The sequence below is a fragment of the Furipterus horrens genome, unplaced genomic scaffold (genome assembly GCF_987537825.1).
Source record: "Furipterus horrens unplaced genomic scaffold, mFurHor1.1.pri manual_scaffold_1, whole genome shotgun sequence".
NCBI classification, from domain to species: Eukaryota; Metazoa; Chordata; class Mammalia; order Chiroptera; family Furipteridae; genus Furipterus; species Furipterus horrens.
Window position 1 is genome coordinate 185,868,166 of NW_028327171.1, and position 19,347 is coordinate 185,887,512.

The following is a 19,347-nucleotide window of genomic DNA, read 5'->3' on the forward strand; positions in this document are numbered from 1 at the left end:
TTAAGTAAGTAATAAGTGACATTCTCTTGCAAATATAGATGTTTTCCTCCACTTTAATAATCTAAATGCATTTTATTTTAAATATTCTGTGAACATTTTCCAGTCATTTAACTTATAGTTGATTTGATCATTTTAAAGGTTAAATGTTTAAAAGTTTTAATAATTTATGCTTACTTACAAAGCACAATTTTCAAGTTGTTAAACTGTGTCAACCTACATAAGACACTTGCAATTAACCCTAAATTGGGTCATCAATCAATAGCTGAGAGCCTACTTTGTGCAAAAGACTGTTAACCAAATCCAATTATATATAATTAAGCAATGTAATTAAAACAATAAAAAGGGTAATTATGAAGGTAGCAAACTTGGGGGAAAGCCATTCAACCCATGCAATAGTGACATCCTATTATCACTGAATATCCTGATTTAATTTTAAGTGATTTAACATTATCATTTTTGGAAGAAAATAAGAATAAGTAAAGATTATCTTAAAGTTTAAAATTAAATAATTCACATGAAAAGAGGAAAAAAATAATTGATAAAAAATAGAAACATTTAGATTACTTTGTAATAAGAAATTGGTTTATATTTTTCCTAATGCTATTAATATTAAATAATTGCTTTCAGATTAAAAGAATATAAAATATTGTATTGATTTATCTAAAGATAGGTTTAAAAAGCAAAAAATATCTAATTGCTAATATTTTTGATACTTCCTAAATTAAAAATTTTTCTTAATTTTCCCTTTTCTAATAGTTTTTGTATTCCTAGTTTCTTTCTTCACCCATTATTCTTTCAATGATGTTGAAATGTTAAATTAGGTCTTGGACTATAATAAAGCTGTCATCAGAAACTAGTAAGTAAAAATATTTTAGTTAAAATTTATCCTCCAAAAGCAGATTTTTAGTATACATATATTAATATATTAATTTTTTAGTACCATAATTTTAAACATTTTATTTTGAAAAATAAATAGAAATTTCAAACATACAACAGAGTTTAAACATGGTTAGAGTGAGCAACAACATACTGTCTATTATATTATTTAAAACTAATCACTTGGAAATCATGCCCAATAATAGGTCGCGTTTCTAAATATTAGTACCATGTCACAGATCTGTACAAATATAGAATATGTGTACATATCCTATAGAAAGAAGCAGTCTGGTACTATGGGAAAGAGCATAGCTATCAGAGTCAGATTGCCTGGGTTCAGATATTAGCTTTAATGTTTAGAAGCTGGGTTGACCATAAACAAGCTGCTCAGCTTTTCTGTGCTTTAGTTTCTACAAAAAGGTACAAAAAGATAACCTCCATCAGGAGTCTGTTATGAGAATAAATGAGATAAATACATACTTCTCTCACAACATCAATGCTTTGCACATAATAAGCACCCAATAAATTCTGACTGTTACAAAGTATTTGACTTTTTTCCTGGAAATCCAGCTTTAGCAGTTACTTTTTGCAAACAGTATCACTATGTAAGTTAGAGCAATGTTTTTAGTCTTAAAGATATTTTCAGTGGACACAGTATGGTTGTGGGTATTGAGTTCTAATCACAGCTTTGCCATAAACTCTTAAAAAACCTAAGTCAATTAATATTTTGATTATCCATTTCCTTACCTATAACATGAAGAGTAAGTTAAATAATCTAGCTCAATATTTTGATAATATAAAGCAGAGATGACTGGCAATATTTTTCTTTTTTGGGGGGGAGGGCCAGAAGGTAAATATTTTAGGCTCTAGGGCCCAAGAGGTATAATTGAGGATGTTATATAGGTACTTATGTAACCACTTAATACGTAATCATTTAAAAATGTCAAAACCATGACTAGCTTGTGGGCCATAAAGATGGGCAATGCTGGATTTGGCCTGTGGGCCACAGTTCACCAACTCCTGACCAGCAAGAAAAGAGGATTGCTGTGTTATATGCTAACATGAACATCATTTTTATTTACAGTAATTGACAATTTGCCCATATTTGCCTCTATCACCCTATACCTGGTTTTCCAAGTCAGCCTTCTTTTCTTTATTTAGTTCCAGTTTGTTCTGAAGCTTGTCCAGCTTGTCCTGAACTTCATACAGGGCTGCCTGCTTTTTTCTAAGACCATCCATGGCGATTTTAAGCTCCCCTTCCGCTGCAGCCAGCTTTATCTTTTTAGGAGCTACTATTTTTGCAACTCTGCAAAAAGTAAAATTGGAAAATGAAATATACATTTAATATTCCAGTGCAGTCTCCCTGAATTTGCTTTTCTAACATATTTACTATAACTCAATCTATACTAATTTCTATATGCCGTTTCATCTGAGAATAAGTCAGCCTGATCCTGCTACTTGAGAAATGACTGTTAAAATAGATACCAAATATGCACAATGTTTTCAAATAAGCAATTATCTTTTACCCAAACTAAAATATTTGTTGTCAGTGTAGAATTTTGGTGATTTTGCAAAAGGAGAATAGCATATTCGTGTACAATACTACAGTGTTTGGGGAAAGTAGCCTAATTTGTTAAGGCTTAATTCTGATGAAGAAAAGGTGAGATATTTTGAGATATTTTATATGTGTCATTTTACCTCTTTTATTAAATTTCAGAATATACCCTTAAATAGAACTAAATTTTCTTATAATTATGTATGTTGGCAATAAAAGGTACTATGTAGGAAATAGGATGGATCTAAATTATTTTCTCTATCTGGAAAATGAATCAGTCATGTTATCTTTCTAAACAAACAAAGAACATTAAATTAAAATTTATTATTAACATAGTATATCATGGTCCCAAACATATAGAACATGTAATACATATATACAATGATTACAATTGTACAGGAATTTGAAAGACATCCTGTAACAGTTGCTTTTTGAAGGAATTACCAGTAATTTTTACTCTGTGTACATGCTATAAATGGTTTTCATACAATCATCCAAAAAAACTCCCTGTCTCATAAAGAATACATATTATGCAAGTGGTTTTCCAAATGTGGTCCAAGACATGTCTTTCCACTTCAGGGCATCCTTGGGGTCCTCCCTTGTCCACCTAAACATCTGTGTGAGATTGTGTTTTCTTCATATGCTTCAATCAAAACAATATATTGCAATAGATTGAATGAAGAAGCAGATTTGAGGGTCCAGTTATCTTCTTTTAGAGAACATATTAAAGAGATTTGCTAAGATATAAAACACTATCACTCTTCTTATAGATTAAAAAAATAAGTTGTGTTAACATGTCATGTTTTCATTGCTGTTTTAAAATATTCTCATTTTTAATTTTTAGTATGACAGATAAATAAAAGTTTTGGGGGTCTCCAGTACTTTTCAAGAGTGTAAAGGGCTTCTGGGTCCAAAAAGTTTAAGTGCCATTGTATTATATTATTCAGTTGGTATAATCTTGTCCCTAGTAAACATGATTTTCTGGGGTTACTCTCACCTATGTAGTTCTTAAGTTTTACGTGGTCTAACTGACCAAACTTGAAAATAAAACATGTCAGGTTGTTTTTGTTTGGTGGTACTTACTTATCATATGAATCCATTGCTATGACCCATTTGCACAGACCTTCAGCTGCTGTGGATGCATTTCTAATCTTTTCTGGGACAAAATCTGGATTTGGAATATAATTTTTTCTTATGATGTTCATGTAAGCTGGAGGAATATTGTCTTTGTCGTATTCATGAAGTGACTGTAGAAATCGAATATCACCAAGAAGTCTCTTAGCAGGACCCCAGAAATCCTCTATTTTTTTTCCTGACCCCGTTGGATCAGGGATTTTGTCGGCTTTGATGCCTTTCAGGATGCATATGGCTTCCATAACAAGCTTGACTCCAGCAGGAGGACTCTTCATGGACTTTACCACTGTAATATCCTTGAAATAAAACATGCTGATTAGAATCATTGGTTTATGCACTACTTGTCATGGGTTCCTATTTTCAAACTAAGCTGTAAGGTATAGAATCTTATTGCTCATTGGGTGGAAATGGTAACAATGAAGAAGCACTGTCAAGAAGCACTAAGAAGTTTGTCTCCCCCAAAAGTTAAAAACTAAAAATAATAATGGGAAGATATTTTATGTAAGATTACTTATGACATGAAGTATACTTCAAAAACACATGAAAGGAAGATTTGGCTCTTACAAAGTAAGAGTTTTGTAGCTTATTAATTATAAAAGTTGAAAATGTTAGAAAAATATAAATAAATTATAAATATGAAGTTATAATCCCATTATATATAATTAACTACTGTAAACATTTTTGTTTACATTATTCTAGATTTTTTTCTATGTATATGTAATATATACTACAAACCAGTGTATATGTATAGTTTAGCCTATGGAATCATAGTATACGTAACATGCATGCTGTTTTAAAGCCTATTTCAATAACAATATATAGGAAACATCCTTTCATGTTAGTAAATATTTACTTCACCATTTTCAATGGCTGTGCAATCTTTCAACAAATAGACGTGAACCACAATTCTAATACCCTATCTATGCTTTCTTCTCTGTTTTTTTACTATTACAATTGCCTTATTGAATTAAAGATTTTATGTCTTTTATTTTTTAAGCTTTTAACATATATTGACAATCTGCTCTCCAGAAAGTAAAAGAGGATCTGTTTTACTACATACACCCTTAGTAACATTGGTAGTGTTCTGACAGGCAAAAGAAATCTTATTTTAATCTGTGCTTCTTTAAATACAAGTGAGGCAAGATATATTCTCATATATTTATTGACTACTTGTAGTTCCTCTTTTGTGAATTATTTCCTTTCATCATTTTACTATCTCATTTTAGAGCTTCTTTTTTCTTATTTATTTATAAGAGCTATTTTCATATAGAATATTAATCATTTGTTTGCCATTTAATTCAAATACTTTCCCCCAGTATGTCTAAACTTGTGTCCATAGTGTTTACATCAAACAAAATGTGTTTGTTTTTAGGTACTAAAATTTATAACTTTTAGGCAAACCTTACTGATTATGAAAAATACAAAAGAGTATCCAGATACTATGTGTTACAAACAATACTGCTTAGCTTTTTTTCTGATTTCTCTCACACGGAAGAAATACTAGGCTCTAGTCCACTTAGAGATTACAAATACGACTTACATTTCTACTATTTTATAGAAATATAACTATTTATATTTAAATTTCCATCAGTCTGAAACATGTTTTGTAGTAAGGTATGAAGAAAGGCTCTAACCCTCTCTCCCCTACCCCACCCAACAATTTAGCCAAGGTCCTCCCACACTATTTTAAAAAATTCATCTTTATCTTTCTTAATTGAAATGTTCCCTTTTCATATCTTAATTTCTAATATTTAATACCACGTTTCATCATCTCTAAGACACACTATTATAAAATATAACATAAACCATATTATTATTTTACATATCCACACACAAAAATACCCACTCACAAACACTGACACAAGAGAGGCGGCCCTCCATGTCTGTGGGTTCCACATCCACAGATTGAACCAACCGTGGATTGTTTTCATTATTTCCTAAATAATACAATACAACATTAACTATTTACATAGACTTTACATTGTATTTGTTATTTAAGTAATCTACAGATGATTTAAAGTATACGGGAGAATGTGTATAGTTTATATGTAAATACTATGCCATTTTATATAAGGGACTTGAGCGTTGTAGATTTTGGTATTTGATGGGGGTCCTAAAACCAGGCCTCTGCAGATAGTGAGGCATAACCGTAAGGTGTATCCCAATTACAAAATTGTCTAAATATGAAAAAGGTGCACCTTAGGAGCAAACTACATGTTCAAGTCTTATGCCTCTGTTAAATATTGTAGTTGTTTTGCAAAGTTCTTGAAGGAGCTGTCATTTTATGGTAGGTTGTAACATCTGGAAAGCTTTCTTCATTTTAAAATTGTCTTAGTCATGCACATGTATTTCTTTTTCTTTTTTTTTTTTCAGGTGAATTAGGGAATCCTTTGCCAATCTGAAATTTATTTTAATTGTATTAATAGTGGAAACTAATTTGGAGGGACAGAACAGGTTGTAGCACACAATGGTAAGTACTTCCTTGAACTTTGTGACATGTTCCTTAGCAAGTGTGTGGCTGCCTTACCTGTGCAGTGAGAGTATCAAGGGCAGAGAGAGCTGACTCTAAGATGGGCAAGGCCTCTGCCAGGTCAGCGTCACACTCGTCTTTGATGGCTTTAGCAGCCATAGCTTGTTCATTGGCTATTGTCTCATCAGCTTTCACTATTTTTTCAGTTTTGGCAACTTCCACAGATTCCTTCTCAATCATTACCATCATTTCATCAACTGCTTTGCTGGCAACTTTTAATTGAGGCTGTAGAGCTTCCAACTCAGCCTGCATTGTGGTTACTTGAGATGCAGCAGAATCCAGTTTATCCAAACCCACTTCATACCTCTTTTTCATTTTCATTACTTCACTGAAAGCAAATAGATAACACAAGGTTAATTGTCAGTCTCTGAATCTTATTTCAAGGAAAAATATTTAGTGTTCTTGAGCTTCTCAGGCTTTTTCAAGGCATAACTAAATTAGTGATCTGAAAAATTTCTACATATATTAACAACTTGTCAAAAAATATGAACTCTAGAAAACTGGATTGTGTGCAATTAAGAGCAGATAGTGCGTCTTGCTCATTTTTTATTTCCAGTACCAAGCACACTACCTAGGCGCGTAACAGACATTCAAAAAATACACTAGATATAAGGAAAGAAGCCTCCTTTTTCAAATTAACATTGTGCTTCTAAAATTAGTCAATTTGCGATGTTTATTTCAACACACTATCGTTCCTTAAAACCTTCTTATAATAATTTCTTTCAAAGAGACTTCAGCGCCCAAAATATATTATTATTAATGTTGCCAAAGGTAGAAAATCATTTTTAAGATATAGTCAATATCTTGAAATAGTAATTTTTTATTAAGGCAAAAGTGACAAATAGGATAGATAATAAAAATCAACACTCCCTTCCTGGTGCAAAAAGAAAAAAAAAAAAACATAAGTGAGGGCACACCACATTTTTGTCAAATGTTTATTCTCTCTGAGTTAGCAAAATACTTTACAGTAATAGGAACTGAGGATACTGGATACATGTGACCAGATTATAGAGTTAATTTTCAGATGAAACCTAGTGGAGCAGGCACAGGAAAGGGCTCACTCCTGCCAGCATGAAGCAGTTTCAGCTTTTTGGTTCATCCCATGTGATTCTTTGCTAGCTAAGCCACTGGTTTCCTGGCAGAGGACCTAACTCGCTGCTAGGTTACAGTACAACCTTGCAATAAAGAGATCTGAAGGCTTTAGCATAACTACAGGGTGGAAATTCTAGCAGAAGTAAAGAATAACTAAAAGCAGAGGAAATTTTGAAAATCCAGTAAGAATATATAAAAATGCCTAGGAAACTATTACTTTCAACCTTCCTATAAGTTTGTATTTTGTTCTTATAATCTTTCTTCCATAGGACAGCCTTAAATTTGTGAGCATACAATCAAACAAAGCCATAAGTGATATCCGAAATTTAATCAGAATCCTCAAGAGTTTATGACCTTCTTGGGTGGGAAAATATGAAGAAAATAAGCAATATTCCATTAAGTTAAAGATCATAAGATCAACACAGAAAGACGATTATCTTGAGAGCTAAAGAAATAATATAATTCAGCCAAGTCATGTAGCAGCAGCCTTGGATAGGAGTTGCAGATTTCAATAAGTAGATGGAAAAAATACTTATGGTGCAATTCAAATACAAGACTGTGAACCACTGTGAACAGGAAGGCTGTCACACCCAAGCTGCGGAAGGCATTGCAATAGTCACCATAAATACAGATGACAAAAGTGTCCTACTGGATCCAGGTGCAAATGGCCAACATGAGAAAAGCAGCTTCAAAATGCCTAAGATCATGAATTAGCCATAGAAACATTTAAAATTAACTGGAAGTGCATGCAAAACTCAAACTCATAACATTAATATATTTCTGTCAAGGGATCTGTGCACATTTGGTGTTTTAAGTATTTTTTAAAATGTTACTTAAAAACTTCGTCTGTTAGCTTAACAGACCAGCATTGTAGTTCAACATAAATCACATAAGGGAATATGATTCCGCCATGGATAAGAAGGCTATCCCAACATTTCCGACAGCATGGATGGATCCTGAACACAGTATGTTACGTGAGATAAGTTAGAGAAAGACAAGGTCTGTATGGTATCACATATGTGGAATCTAAAAAAGTCAAACCTGTAAAAAACAGAGAGTAAAGGGTGGTTACCAGGGGGCTGAGTAAGGGGAATAAGAGTGATGGTGTTTAAGGGTTCAAAATTGTAACAAATAGTAGAAAAGCCATAGAGTTCTAATGTATAGTAAAGTGAATATAGCTCATAATATTGTACTATAATTATGTAATGTGATAAATATTGCTATAATAGCAATCATATTACAATATTAAATGTATTAAAGTAACAAATTTAAACTTATACAATGTTACATGTCAATTTATTTAATAAAAAAGGTATTGCAATATAAATTGTATAAATGAGCATTAGAGTTAGATTTGTTTTTAAGTAGAAGTCTTATTAACTTTATAGATAATATTCAAGCATTTAAAAGAACTTAAAGCTCACCATTTGTATACATTTAATTTACCAGATTTATTAATTATTTGAGTGTGGAAGTTTGATTCATTAAATCAGATTTTAAAAGGGAAATAAAAATCTATAAAAATAATAATGCAATATAAAAACTTTGTTTAAATGTGTTTTTGAATATGAACAAATGTTAGTTGAAGGCCTCCTTAAAAGTGACCACTAAAATTTCTAAACTTTTAACTCTCTAGCTTAATTTAAGGTTTTTACATTTTTAAGATACATATTGAGTATTAATTTTTAAAACCAAAGAAATTTTTTGAAAAAACTTTTCTGCATGTAAAAATCACCCTAAATAACATTAAAAAGCTCACAATGACACATTCTATAGTACATGAGTTTATTGATATTTGTACTGAAATTTTCCAACGAGAGTTTATTTGAAGAAGAAAAGTTGATTAGGTTCATTGACTGGTTGTCTCTGGGTTTCAGCTGTTTAGTATCTAAAGAGAAGGTTTATCTATTATCAAAGTAAAATTACTCTCTAGGGCTATTTACTCAATATCATTGTCAGAGCATCTGGTAGCCTTATCACAGCTTTGAGTGGGCATACCACCATTCCTTCACCAAACATGATTATGTATTTATGGTATGCTAGGCAATGCTTCTATACAAAAGAATAAGACCCACTCTCTACCATAAAAAAATGTTTGTGGAGTAAATTATTTAAGGGTTTAACAAAACTCACTTTATATATATGCAAAAAATCTCTATTACATCAGACTTCCTGCCAAGATGGAGGCCTACACTGACACGTTCTGCCTCCCTCCACAACTAAGAAGGATTACAACTACCGCAAAACCAGAAATAACCAGGCGTTCCAGAAAATAAAGCTACATGGAAGTCCAATGTATGAAGTTATAAACAAATGGTGCTCATCTGGATGGGTAGGAGGGGTGAAGCCGGGGTGGAGAGGCCAAGGTGTGCTGGCAGCGGCAGCAGTGGTGATGGCGGCGGGACAGCGGTAAGCACAGACACCCATATTTAAGGGGAGGTGAGAAGCACCTGGGGAGCACCCTTGGCTGCAGACAAAACCCATCAGCTCGCGATTTCAACACCAGGGAACCCTAATTGCCTCGAACAGTGAGGACTGGAGGGCATGGGGATGGAGGAGGAGGCTCCTAGTCTCTCAGAGGAGAGTGAATGGCAAGAATCCATCTTGGACCCCCGCCCCCACACAAAGAGCCACAGTGTGGTGAGAAGTGTTGCCTGGTAGTGATGAGTGCATGGGGCTCCACCCCCAATAGCATAGGAGGTGTAACAGCTCTGCCCAGGAAGCAAAGGTAAACACAAAACTGTCAGGATGGCACAGATCATGATAGAGATCCCAGTGATGCAGCTGACCAGACAGCAAATATCTAATCTAACAGCTCAGCAGATAGGAAATCTTTCTGAGGCACAGTTCCGAGCTTTGGTTATAAGAATCCTTACAGATCTAACAGCAGATCTTAAACAAGATGAGGAAGGAATGAAGGTTAGTCCTGCTGAAATGAACAAAAACACATATGAAACAAGTGGTGAGGGAAAGAAAATCAGGAATCAAATCAACAAATCAGAACATAGGGAAGGAACAAACAGTCAACCAGTGCAGAAAGAGGAAACAAAAAGTGAGGAAAATGAGGAGAGGCTCAGAAACCTATCAGATTGCTATAAGCAGGCCAACATCCAAATCATAGGATTGCCAGAAGGTGAAGAAGAAGAACTAGAAATTGAAAAATTATGTGAAATAATAATAAAGCAGAACTTCCCTAACTTGGGGAAGGAAATAGACTTACAGGTCCAGGAAGCACAGAGAGGTCCAAAAACACTGGACCCACGGAGAACCACACCAAGACACATTATAATCAAAATGTTAAAAATTAAGGGTAAAGAGAGAATCTTAAAAGCAGCAAGAGAGAAGAAGAGAATTACATACAAAGGGGTCCCAATAAGACTATCAGCTGATTTTTCAAAAGAAACTCCGCAGGCAAGGGACTGGCAAGAAATATTCAAAGGAATGAAAAGCAAAAACGTACAACCACAATTACTGTATCAGCAAAGCTGTCATTCAGAATAGAAGGGCAGAGAAAGTGCTTCCAGGACAAAGTAAAACTGAAGGAGTTCATCAGATTCAAACCACTGCTATATGAGATGTTAAAGGGATGTGTTTAGTAGAAAGAGGATCAAAACTATGAACATTAAAATGAAAACTGTATCACAACAACCAACAACAGAAGTTAGGGAATGGAAACAAAGGCAAACTAAGTAGGCAATGAGAGTGGGAAAAGAATTATAGGTATGGGGAACATTATGGGGAGAGGTCAGTGGGAAGGGGGAAGAGGGAAAAGGGAGGGAGATGGTACAGGAATTAAGAAGCATAATAGGAGGGAGTGGAGTAGACAGGAAGATGCTGAGAAGAACTATATGCACAATCAATGGGCATGGACTAAGGGGGGGACAACTGGAGGGAAGGGGTCACTTGGTGGAGGGGAACAAAGGGAAAATAATTGGGACAACTATAACAGCATAATCAATAAAGCATATTAAAAAAATCTCTATTACATCATAGCTATACCATTTTATATACACAAATACTTTAAAACCCCTGTAGCTTACTTAAAAATATAAAAATACAGTTTTACCTTCTTTTCTTTTTCAACAACAGTTTGAAGGTGGAGATTAATTCAAGATAAGAAGTTGGAGTCACATAATTGTTTCTTTGAAGTTCAGCATGGAAGGATGTTGATAAATCTATAGTAGAAGTGTGGAAGCATTTACACATGTCGATACAGCCATCTCGTATTTCCTCTGACATTTCAATTTCTTCCAGAAAGCATGAGGCAACTGCCTGTAGTGCATCTTCAGGCCATGACTAAATTTAACACAAATGTTTTAGCACTTGATCAAAGTTGTTAATATGAATCTATTACCACTGTAGTCCCTTACAGTTACAGGTGTTGGAAATGGAGGGGAAAGCATGAGGGATGGTTTGGGAGAGACACTTCAAGAGGAACTTGCCCCGGGCACTTGCATTCATAGGGCAGGGAGCCGGTAGCTAGTCCGTGTAATGTTAACTCTGTGGTTTGTTCAGGGCTTAGAGAAATTGTTCCTAAGTATTGCAGGAGCAAGAAAGAGGAATGGAACTAAACTTATGGAATGTCTCTTTCTGTGTTCATTTCACTGAAATTATCTCATTTAATTGTCCCAATAATTCTCTGAGGTAAATGTGCTCTTTTCTCTTAAACTCCAGAATCATATGAACAACTGCTTTGACTTCTCTTATAGACATTTCAAAACTCACCAAATCCAAAACATGGTTCCTATCTTTCCCAAAACAGCTGCAGTCTTCTCCAACTTAGTATACATCACTTCATCCACCCAGCTGCCCAAGTCAAAATGCAGGATCATCTTTCATCCCTCACTTCTTCCTTAACCCTTCATTGATCTCGTAAGTGAGTTCTATAGGCGCTATCTCTAAAATACCTCCCAAACCCTTTCCCGTCTTTCTTTTTTTACATCCCAGTTCAAACCTCTGTTATCATTTGCCTAGAATATTCCAATAGTGTCCTAAGTGGTCTCCCTGCTTGTGTGCTCTACACAGCTGCCAGAGTGATGTTTTCGAAATATAAATTAGGTCACATTGATACAGAGAAATCTGATCAGATCACTAGGAAGGAGTAGGGAAGGGCTATAGGAGGAGGTTACCCAAGGCAATGGGAAACATCTAGGACGGGACTGGTGGAGAATCTGAATGCCTCCAGAGCACAGGAAATTATGGGCAAGAAGATTTGAAATAAAAGAAGCACGCTCAGGCTCTTGGCGGCAGAGTAGCACTGGCAGGCTCTGGCTCTCGAGCTCTCTTCTTTCTCTAGGAGTACCAAGCAAGGGTTCAGTAAATACGTTTTGCATGAAATAATTAATCTTCGCAGAAAATGGAGCAACAGAGGGGTCATGTAAATTCCCTAAGGTAAAAAATGATTATGTGTTAGATCTCACTCACAGGATATTTACCACCGCCCACAAATTTCCTACCCTACACTCTTGAATGCTCTGTGCCTTCTGAACTCGTTTACTACAGAAAGCATCACTCTGGCTTTCTTCCTTTTGAGTTTCGGTTGGGTTTAGCTCATGCAAAGAGATTGAAGGGTGGAAGAAGAAAGAGGTAGGGGTATTTATACCTCCTTTCCTTGCTAGCAGGAGCTGAGTTCTAGGTTTGGGTTCCTGCACCTGTCAGGCAGTCCTTCCACAGCTTCAAACTCCAGTAACACTCTCCTCCCTATGCCTTTCTATACCCAGCTGTTGTAACCTGCTAAGTTCTGCCACTGCCTGATCGTTCCATCATCCTTCCTCATTTCCTTGAACCCTGCCTACACCTCCATGTAGAGTCCCTTCATTTAGCTTTTCTCAGTGACACCTTCCAGTGTACTCTATCTTTCCCGTCAGGACTCTGACTGATACACAAATTTATCCTAAAACATTCTATGATGTATTGGGGTTAATGACTGTGTAAACTAGTAATAAAATGTTTTTCTATTATGATGATTTCTTGAATTACAATTTTATGAAATAATACGTTCTTATTAATCACAAAATTCTGCTAAAACTAGATTTTTCTGGGGGAGTCTATAAAATGAGTTATGATGATAAGGAGAATCAACATTTCTAAAAGTCTATGAAAACTTTTACATGGCCATACCTGAAACCAATCAAGGGTACAGCAGTTAACAAGTGCAGGGAACTTCCTAAGACGGATACGAAAAGCATCTCCAATGGGACTCATGGCAAGGACGACATGCAGTTGGTTGCGACAGCGTTCGATAAACATGTTAAAAAGAGCTATAGGGCTTCCATCTGTTTGTTTGGTTTTATCCCGTTGGCGATCTAATTGACGCATCTTATCGCATATCTCTTGCTTTTCATCTAATGCAAAGAGATTTGGGACTTCCCCAGCATTTAGCAGATTGTTGACATCTTCTAAAAATGACTCCCTTTTAATCTGAGTATCTGTAAACAGGAAGACACCACTCATCTCGCCTTCAGCACATTTCCTCAAGATCACTTTTAAATCTTCATGCCACTCAGAGTTACCATAGCCCTTGGAGATTTCAACCTGGAAAACTGAATAATCAGCCATGTAGGCAGCTAATCTGGTAACAGACTGTCTTCCACTCCCTCCCACACCAACCAGAAGAGCATGGCTGCGAGGCTGCTTCAGGATTCTGGAAATGCGGCTGATGTGTTCCATGGCAAACCGGAACAGGACAAGGTTCATGGTTTTCTTGCTCATATTGTTATATTCATCAAGGTGAGCTTCTACTATCACCCGAAGATTATCCACATCTGCAACTTCTTTGTAGTTGGTGTCCTCCCTCTTGGGATCGTGGAAATCACAAAACATTAAGCTACGTAGGTCATCTTCCTCCACCACTCCATCACTATCAAAATCTAAATTCTGAAAAAGTTCATGGAAATTTTCATCCATGTAACTTCTCAAAATTTCTTGAATGTAGTTGATAAGCCAACTTCTGTCTGCATTATCCAGGAGGCGATCATAATACACTCTAAGGATCTGTATAATAATTAAAAAGCAGCTTTAGGAACTGAATCTTCTAATTTTTTTAGTTTTATTTCTGTGCTAATCTCAGATAATATAAAAAGTACTCTCAGGAAATTTGTATGAGATTTATTAAAATCATATTCAAACAATCAGGACTAACTCATGATCATGTTTATTTTAAATTTTCACTTTGATTGTATACTGGAAACAACACACAGTTTCATGCAGTTTTCAATAAATAAAGGTAAGTTGGGAGGGAGTGAAGCAGATTGTAGAGAAGCGAAGAGTTATAAGAACTAGAGAAGAAAACAAAACTAGACAAGGTAAGTGACTGCCTTTGCTGGTCACTCAAATAAGACGAAGCTGGGCACTGGTATCTGGGGTTTTCCAACTTCTGGGCAGTGATCTTCCCTTTTATCAAGCCAGATAACATTTTGAAAGTTATTGGCAAATGTGTACATATTATTTGTTAAAACACATATTCTAGAAAAAAAAATGTCTTTAGTGGAAAGCAAGTTTGTTTTGGACATTTGGTAATTATTTTTGTTGTAAGTCATTGCAGAAGGAAGTCTACCAAAATAAACTCTGGCCATGGGTGCATGTTATGGGAATACAAGATATAGGTAATCAAACTTGCTACAGAAAATAACTATTTCCTCAAAGTGGTACGAGTGTCCCTTGGTTACAGTCTATTTTGGACTAAACTGAGTCCTACCTAAACTCACATATTGAAGTCCTAACCTCCAATGTGACTGTATTTGGAGAGAAGTCTTTCAAGGCGATAATTAAGGTGAAGTGATGTCATAAGGGGAACTAAACCAATAGGACTGGTGTCCTTATAGGAAAAGGAAGAAACACTGAGCTCTCACTTTCTCTGCAGTCACAAAAGAGAAAGGACCATGTGAGGACCCAGAGAGAAAGCAGCTATCTATAAATCAAAAAGAGAACTTTCACCATAACTGCATACTGACGGCATCTTGATCTTGGACTTCTGGTTTCCAGAACTATTAGAAAATCAATTGCTGTTGTTTAAGCAACTCAGTCTGTGGTATTTTGTGATGGCATCACTAGAAGACTAATACATATGTGATAAAAGCAATGTCATACCTTTGTCAGTAAAATTTATGAAATATTGGGAAAATGACTTAAGTTTGTCTACATCAGCTTCTTCACCTATAAAATGGAAGTAATAATATCTGCCTTGCAAGTCTCACAGATGCATGGAAAAAATAAAATGACAACATATGTAAAAATTATAGATGAGAATTAAAATTATTATAAACACTGTTGGGGTCAACCTAATGGTGTTCAAGAATAATGATTTTAGTATTTTCACTATTGTCAAGTGGATGACATAACAGTGTCATCCATTTTTTTAGCAGTTGTGGCTACACAGGCAAATAATATGATATGATCCACATATTCCACCTTCAACAAAGCTACTTTTCCGTAGAACAATCTGAGTTTCCCAACATATGCCAATAGTCACCTCCTATGACTATTTATAAGGCAGTGTTTCCCAAAGATTGTCAACACCTGCAGGCACTGGGGAGAGAAGGAATAAAGAAAGTTGCTGCTCTCATAAAACTTCTATTCTAGCAGAGACAATAAGTAAGGAAAAATAGAAATGGTGTCAAGTGATATTCACAGTGTTATGAAGAATAAAGTGAGAAAGAGGAGGAAGAGTTATAAAGCAGGGTAGAAATGGTCCAAGGTGAGCTTCTATGGTGAGTGGATGTTTGATCAGAGAACTATAGGAGGTTAAGTGGGTAGGCCTTGTGAATAATGAGGCTAAGAGTGTGCTAGGCAGAAGGTATATCAAGAGCAAAGTTCCTGAGGTGGAGAATGCTAGATGCTTCCTAGAGTAAGATGTGGCCCATGACAAAGTGCACTCCTTCAATGAAGTCAATGACATTCCCCTATCATTTCTCCCTTTCCACCTTTCAGCATTATTTCTATTACCCACGTGACCTACCAGACTTACAGCCATGTCTCAGAATATGGATTCCACTCAGGCAACTAAGGGACCTACAGTGGAGTGAAGCAAGAATCTGCAGATCATACTTTTCCCAAGAATCACTTTCAGGGATCTTGCTGGAGACAAAATTCCCTATTGGAATGGACCTTCACTTGTACATATATTTGAAGGTGTAAGAATTTAGGAATTCAAATTGTAACTCTAAAAAGGTGTGAGGATTTAGAAATGCAAATTATAGATCTGAAAAACTTACAGAAAAAAGAATTTTTAAAAGCTCCTTTGAAATGTATGTCTCTGTAGCACATGGTTTGAACATTAGCAGCACATTCCAACTTTCTAGATTTCTTAACTATGTTATTAAATTAAAGTAACTATATTATTTATATATTAAAGTGGAAGGCACTCTTCCTCACACGTTCTCATATTCTTTGCCTATTTTTAAAAATTGAACTATTATTTTTGATGCATTATTTTTTGTATTCTCTCTTTTTCACTCTCCCTCCCTCCCTCTACACTTTTACAAGAAAATGTTCACCCACATTCCTCTTCCCAAAGACAACTTAAATATATTTTTATACAGTTTCTATGCTCTCCAAACTGGTTTGCTTTACATTTCTTTTGGTATCTAGTAAAACTACAAGTAAATAATGTAAGTAAATACATTCACTTCTTATAAAAACAGGTCAAAACGTGTTCTACCACATTATTTGAAATCATACTAACAAGGATTAACTCACTTAAAGGAAATTGACCCCAGATGATAACAACTTCAAAATATCCTAAAAAGCAACAGTAATTCCTAAAAATGAGAAACAACATACTTTAAATAGCATAATATATGTTTTTAATATTTTTAAAATTATTAACCTTTGCAATGCCAAACAGCTGAATGCATTTCAACAACATAAATTGCTGACTATTTCTTCTTGCCCAGCTGTTGGCATGATAAAATCTTTGTTTCTTGCATAATCTTATTTCAATAACATGGAAATTTACCTCATGAACCCAAAGACGTTTAATCATTTCTTTGGACTGTGTTGTTTCTGGTCTTGACAAACAAATACCCTGAATGACACGGGAGAAATCACGGAGGTTGAACAAGTAGTGAGATTTGGCTGGAGTAGGCAACAGATTCTTCATTGCTTCTTTATACAAATTCATCGTACCATTTACAATTTGTGTGGTCAAATCTAGGAACTCGTCTGGAAATCTATAACTTAAAAAGTGTTTAAGTAAAAAGAAAGAAAAAAGTTAGCAAATATAAAATTATGATACATAAATATTTTGCATGTCTAACATAACATTTTTATTCAGATTAAATCAATTGATTTAGTTTATAGACTTGCCATTTCTTCTTATAATAATAATAGATTTTTACTTCTTTGAAAGTTACTTCCCATTCATTATTTTATTTTATGTTCAAAGGAACTCCTCAGTAGTGGAAACAACTTAATGGGCTCTAAACTACTTAACTAAGTGAACAGAATAGCGAACAAAGGAACCCAGATTATATAACTCAAACAGAGGATCCACTAAACAAGTAAGTCCTAACCATTTTCACTCCCTGGCATTTTCAACTGCATAGAGATAACTGGAGAAATAGGTATTTTCAGAGAAAGGGAAGGAAAAAAATAAAAATATAGAAAAAATAAGGAAAAGAGAAAAAGAAGGAGTTAAAAAGAAAGTTAAATAAATCATGACCAGAATTTTTAAAAATGGGGTGGGGAGGCAAAGGGCATGATTTGGGTAGAAATAACATGGGAAAAATATTTATTTGGAAAAATTGTCTATATTTAACCTGTGCTTTGACAAGGAACTAACCCTCCATCATCATGGCCTAGGGCAAGAAATGACAATTTTCTGAGATTGGACCTCAGGGAACTGAGACTTGCACTGTTCAGGTCTGCTAGACTCTGCACATCTTGTGGAGAAGTTGGGGAGCAACATTTCCCCAGGGCACAGGTTCCAAGACTACAGTCAAACTTGGGCATGGGCAGCCCTGGGGGACTAAAGAGTTCTCCTAATGGCATCAAAGTCACAGGATAAACCTGACGCATCGTTCCATCATGAATTGCAATACATGGTGAAACTTCAAGATATTGATAATTCCAACATCAACATAGTACACAGCAGAATCCAAAATTTGTATGGATTTTTAGGCTAAAACCCAAGACTTCAGACACACGAAAAAGGGAAAGCTACTCTGACTCCTTTATGTTATGCTCCCATAGTCTGGAGATGGGCGCAGCAGGTGGTAGCAAAGTTACCTATTATCTTTCCCTTGTCTAGGGATGTTTTTGTGGAAAAGTTTAAGAAGCACTTTTTATGTTGAGATGTCTTCGAGAGATTTATTCCACTTTAATGAAAAAAAATTTTTTTAAATTACTTACCAGGTTTTAAAATGCCAGGTTAAGATTTTAGAGAAGATTGCAAACATTGATTTATCACTAAACTCATTGATTGTTATAAGATTGAAATGTCGCATGTATCGAGGAGTTACTGGATTTCGACCACCACCTATGTATTTAAAAAGAGAACTCTTAACAATGTTGTTAATATATATCAGAGCATTTCTCCAATATTTTAGAGCATAAAATAACTTGAAAGATGGACAAATTTGTGGCACATCGAGAAGTTAAGAGGGTAACACTGACATCAAAAAATTATCCCCCTCCAACTCAAGGTTTTGTTTTCTAGTTGAATTATCTGAATGAGTTCAACTATTATAATTAGACAAATTCTTGGGTCACAGCTATGTTACCAAAGGAAACTCAACCAAAAAGAAAGAGACAATGGCCATCTTCTCCAACTTTAAAGCCCAAAGTAGTAAATTGTGAACATCCCCATTACAATAAAATATTAATATACAATTTTATACAACATAATATAACATGAACCTGGATGACTAAATATAGGTCCTACCCATACGTCTGAAATTCAGCACAATCTTGGCATAATATAGGCCAATTCTTTCCCCACATCTTAAATGAGTTTCCTTAAGGTTAATCCCTGTGGTTCATGTGGCTACTTCACTGGCTGCTTTCATTTTGAAAACTTTGGGTATTGTCTAAGTTTCATGAAATAATAATTACATTTCCAAATACGAGGGCTTTAATAACTGACTTAGAATGTAACACATTATTTTAAGAAGTTGATATTATCATCTTTAAATACATAGACAAATTTGCAATAGTGTTTTTA

At 34.9% G+C, this 19,347-nt stretch overlaps 1 protein-coding gene across 2 annotated transcripts in view; it reads right to left on the minus strand.

The window, feature by feature from the left end:
- The window catches only part of DNAH7 (dynein axonemal heavy chain 7), a 226,978-nt gene that overhangs the window by 82,967 nt on the left and 124,664 nt on the right, over positions 1-19,347 (minus strand). For both annotated transcript variants that reach the window (XM_090282024.1, XM_090282032.1), the window contains 7 exons: positions 18,537-18,663; positions 17,143-17,362; positions 13,308-14,180; positions 11,254-11,483; positions 6,093-6,423; positions 3,515-3,861; positions 2,002-2,182 (listed from right to left, as the gene is read on the minus strand). In XM_090282024.1, the coding sequence (XP_090138150.1) occupies positions 2,002-2,182; positions 3,515-3,861; positions 6,093-6,423; positions 11,254-11,483; positions 13,308-14,180; positions 17,143-17,362; positions 18,537-18,663 (2,309 nt within the window). The remainder of the gene's footprint in view (positions 1-2,001; positions 2,183-3,514; positions 3,862-6,092; positions 6,424-11,253; positions 11,484-13,307; positions 14,181-17,142; positions 17,363-18,536; positions 18,664-19,347) is intronic.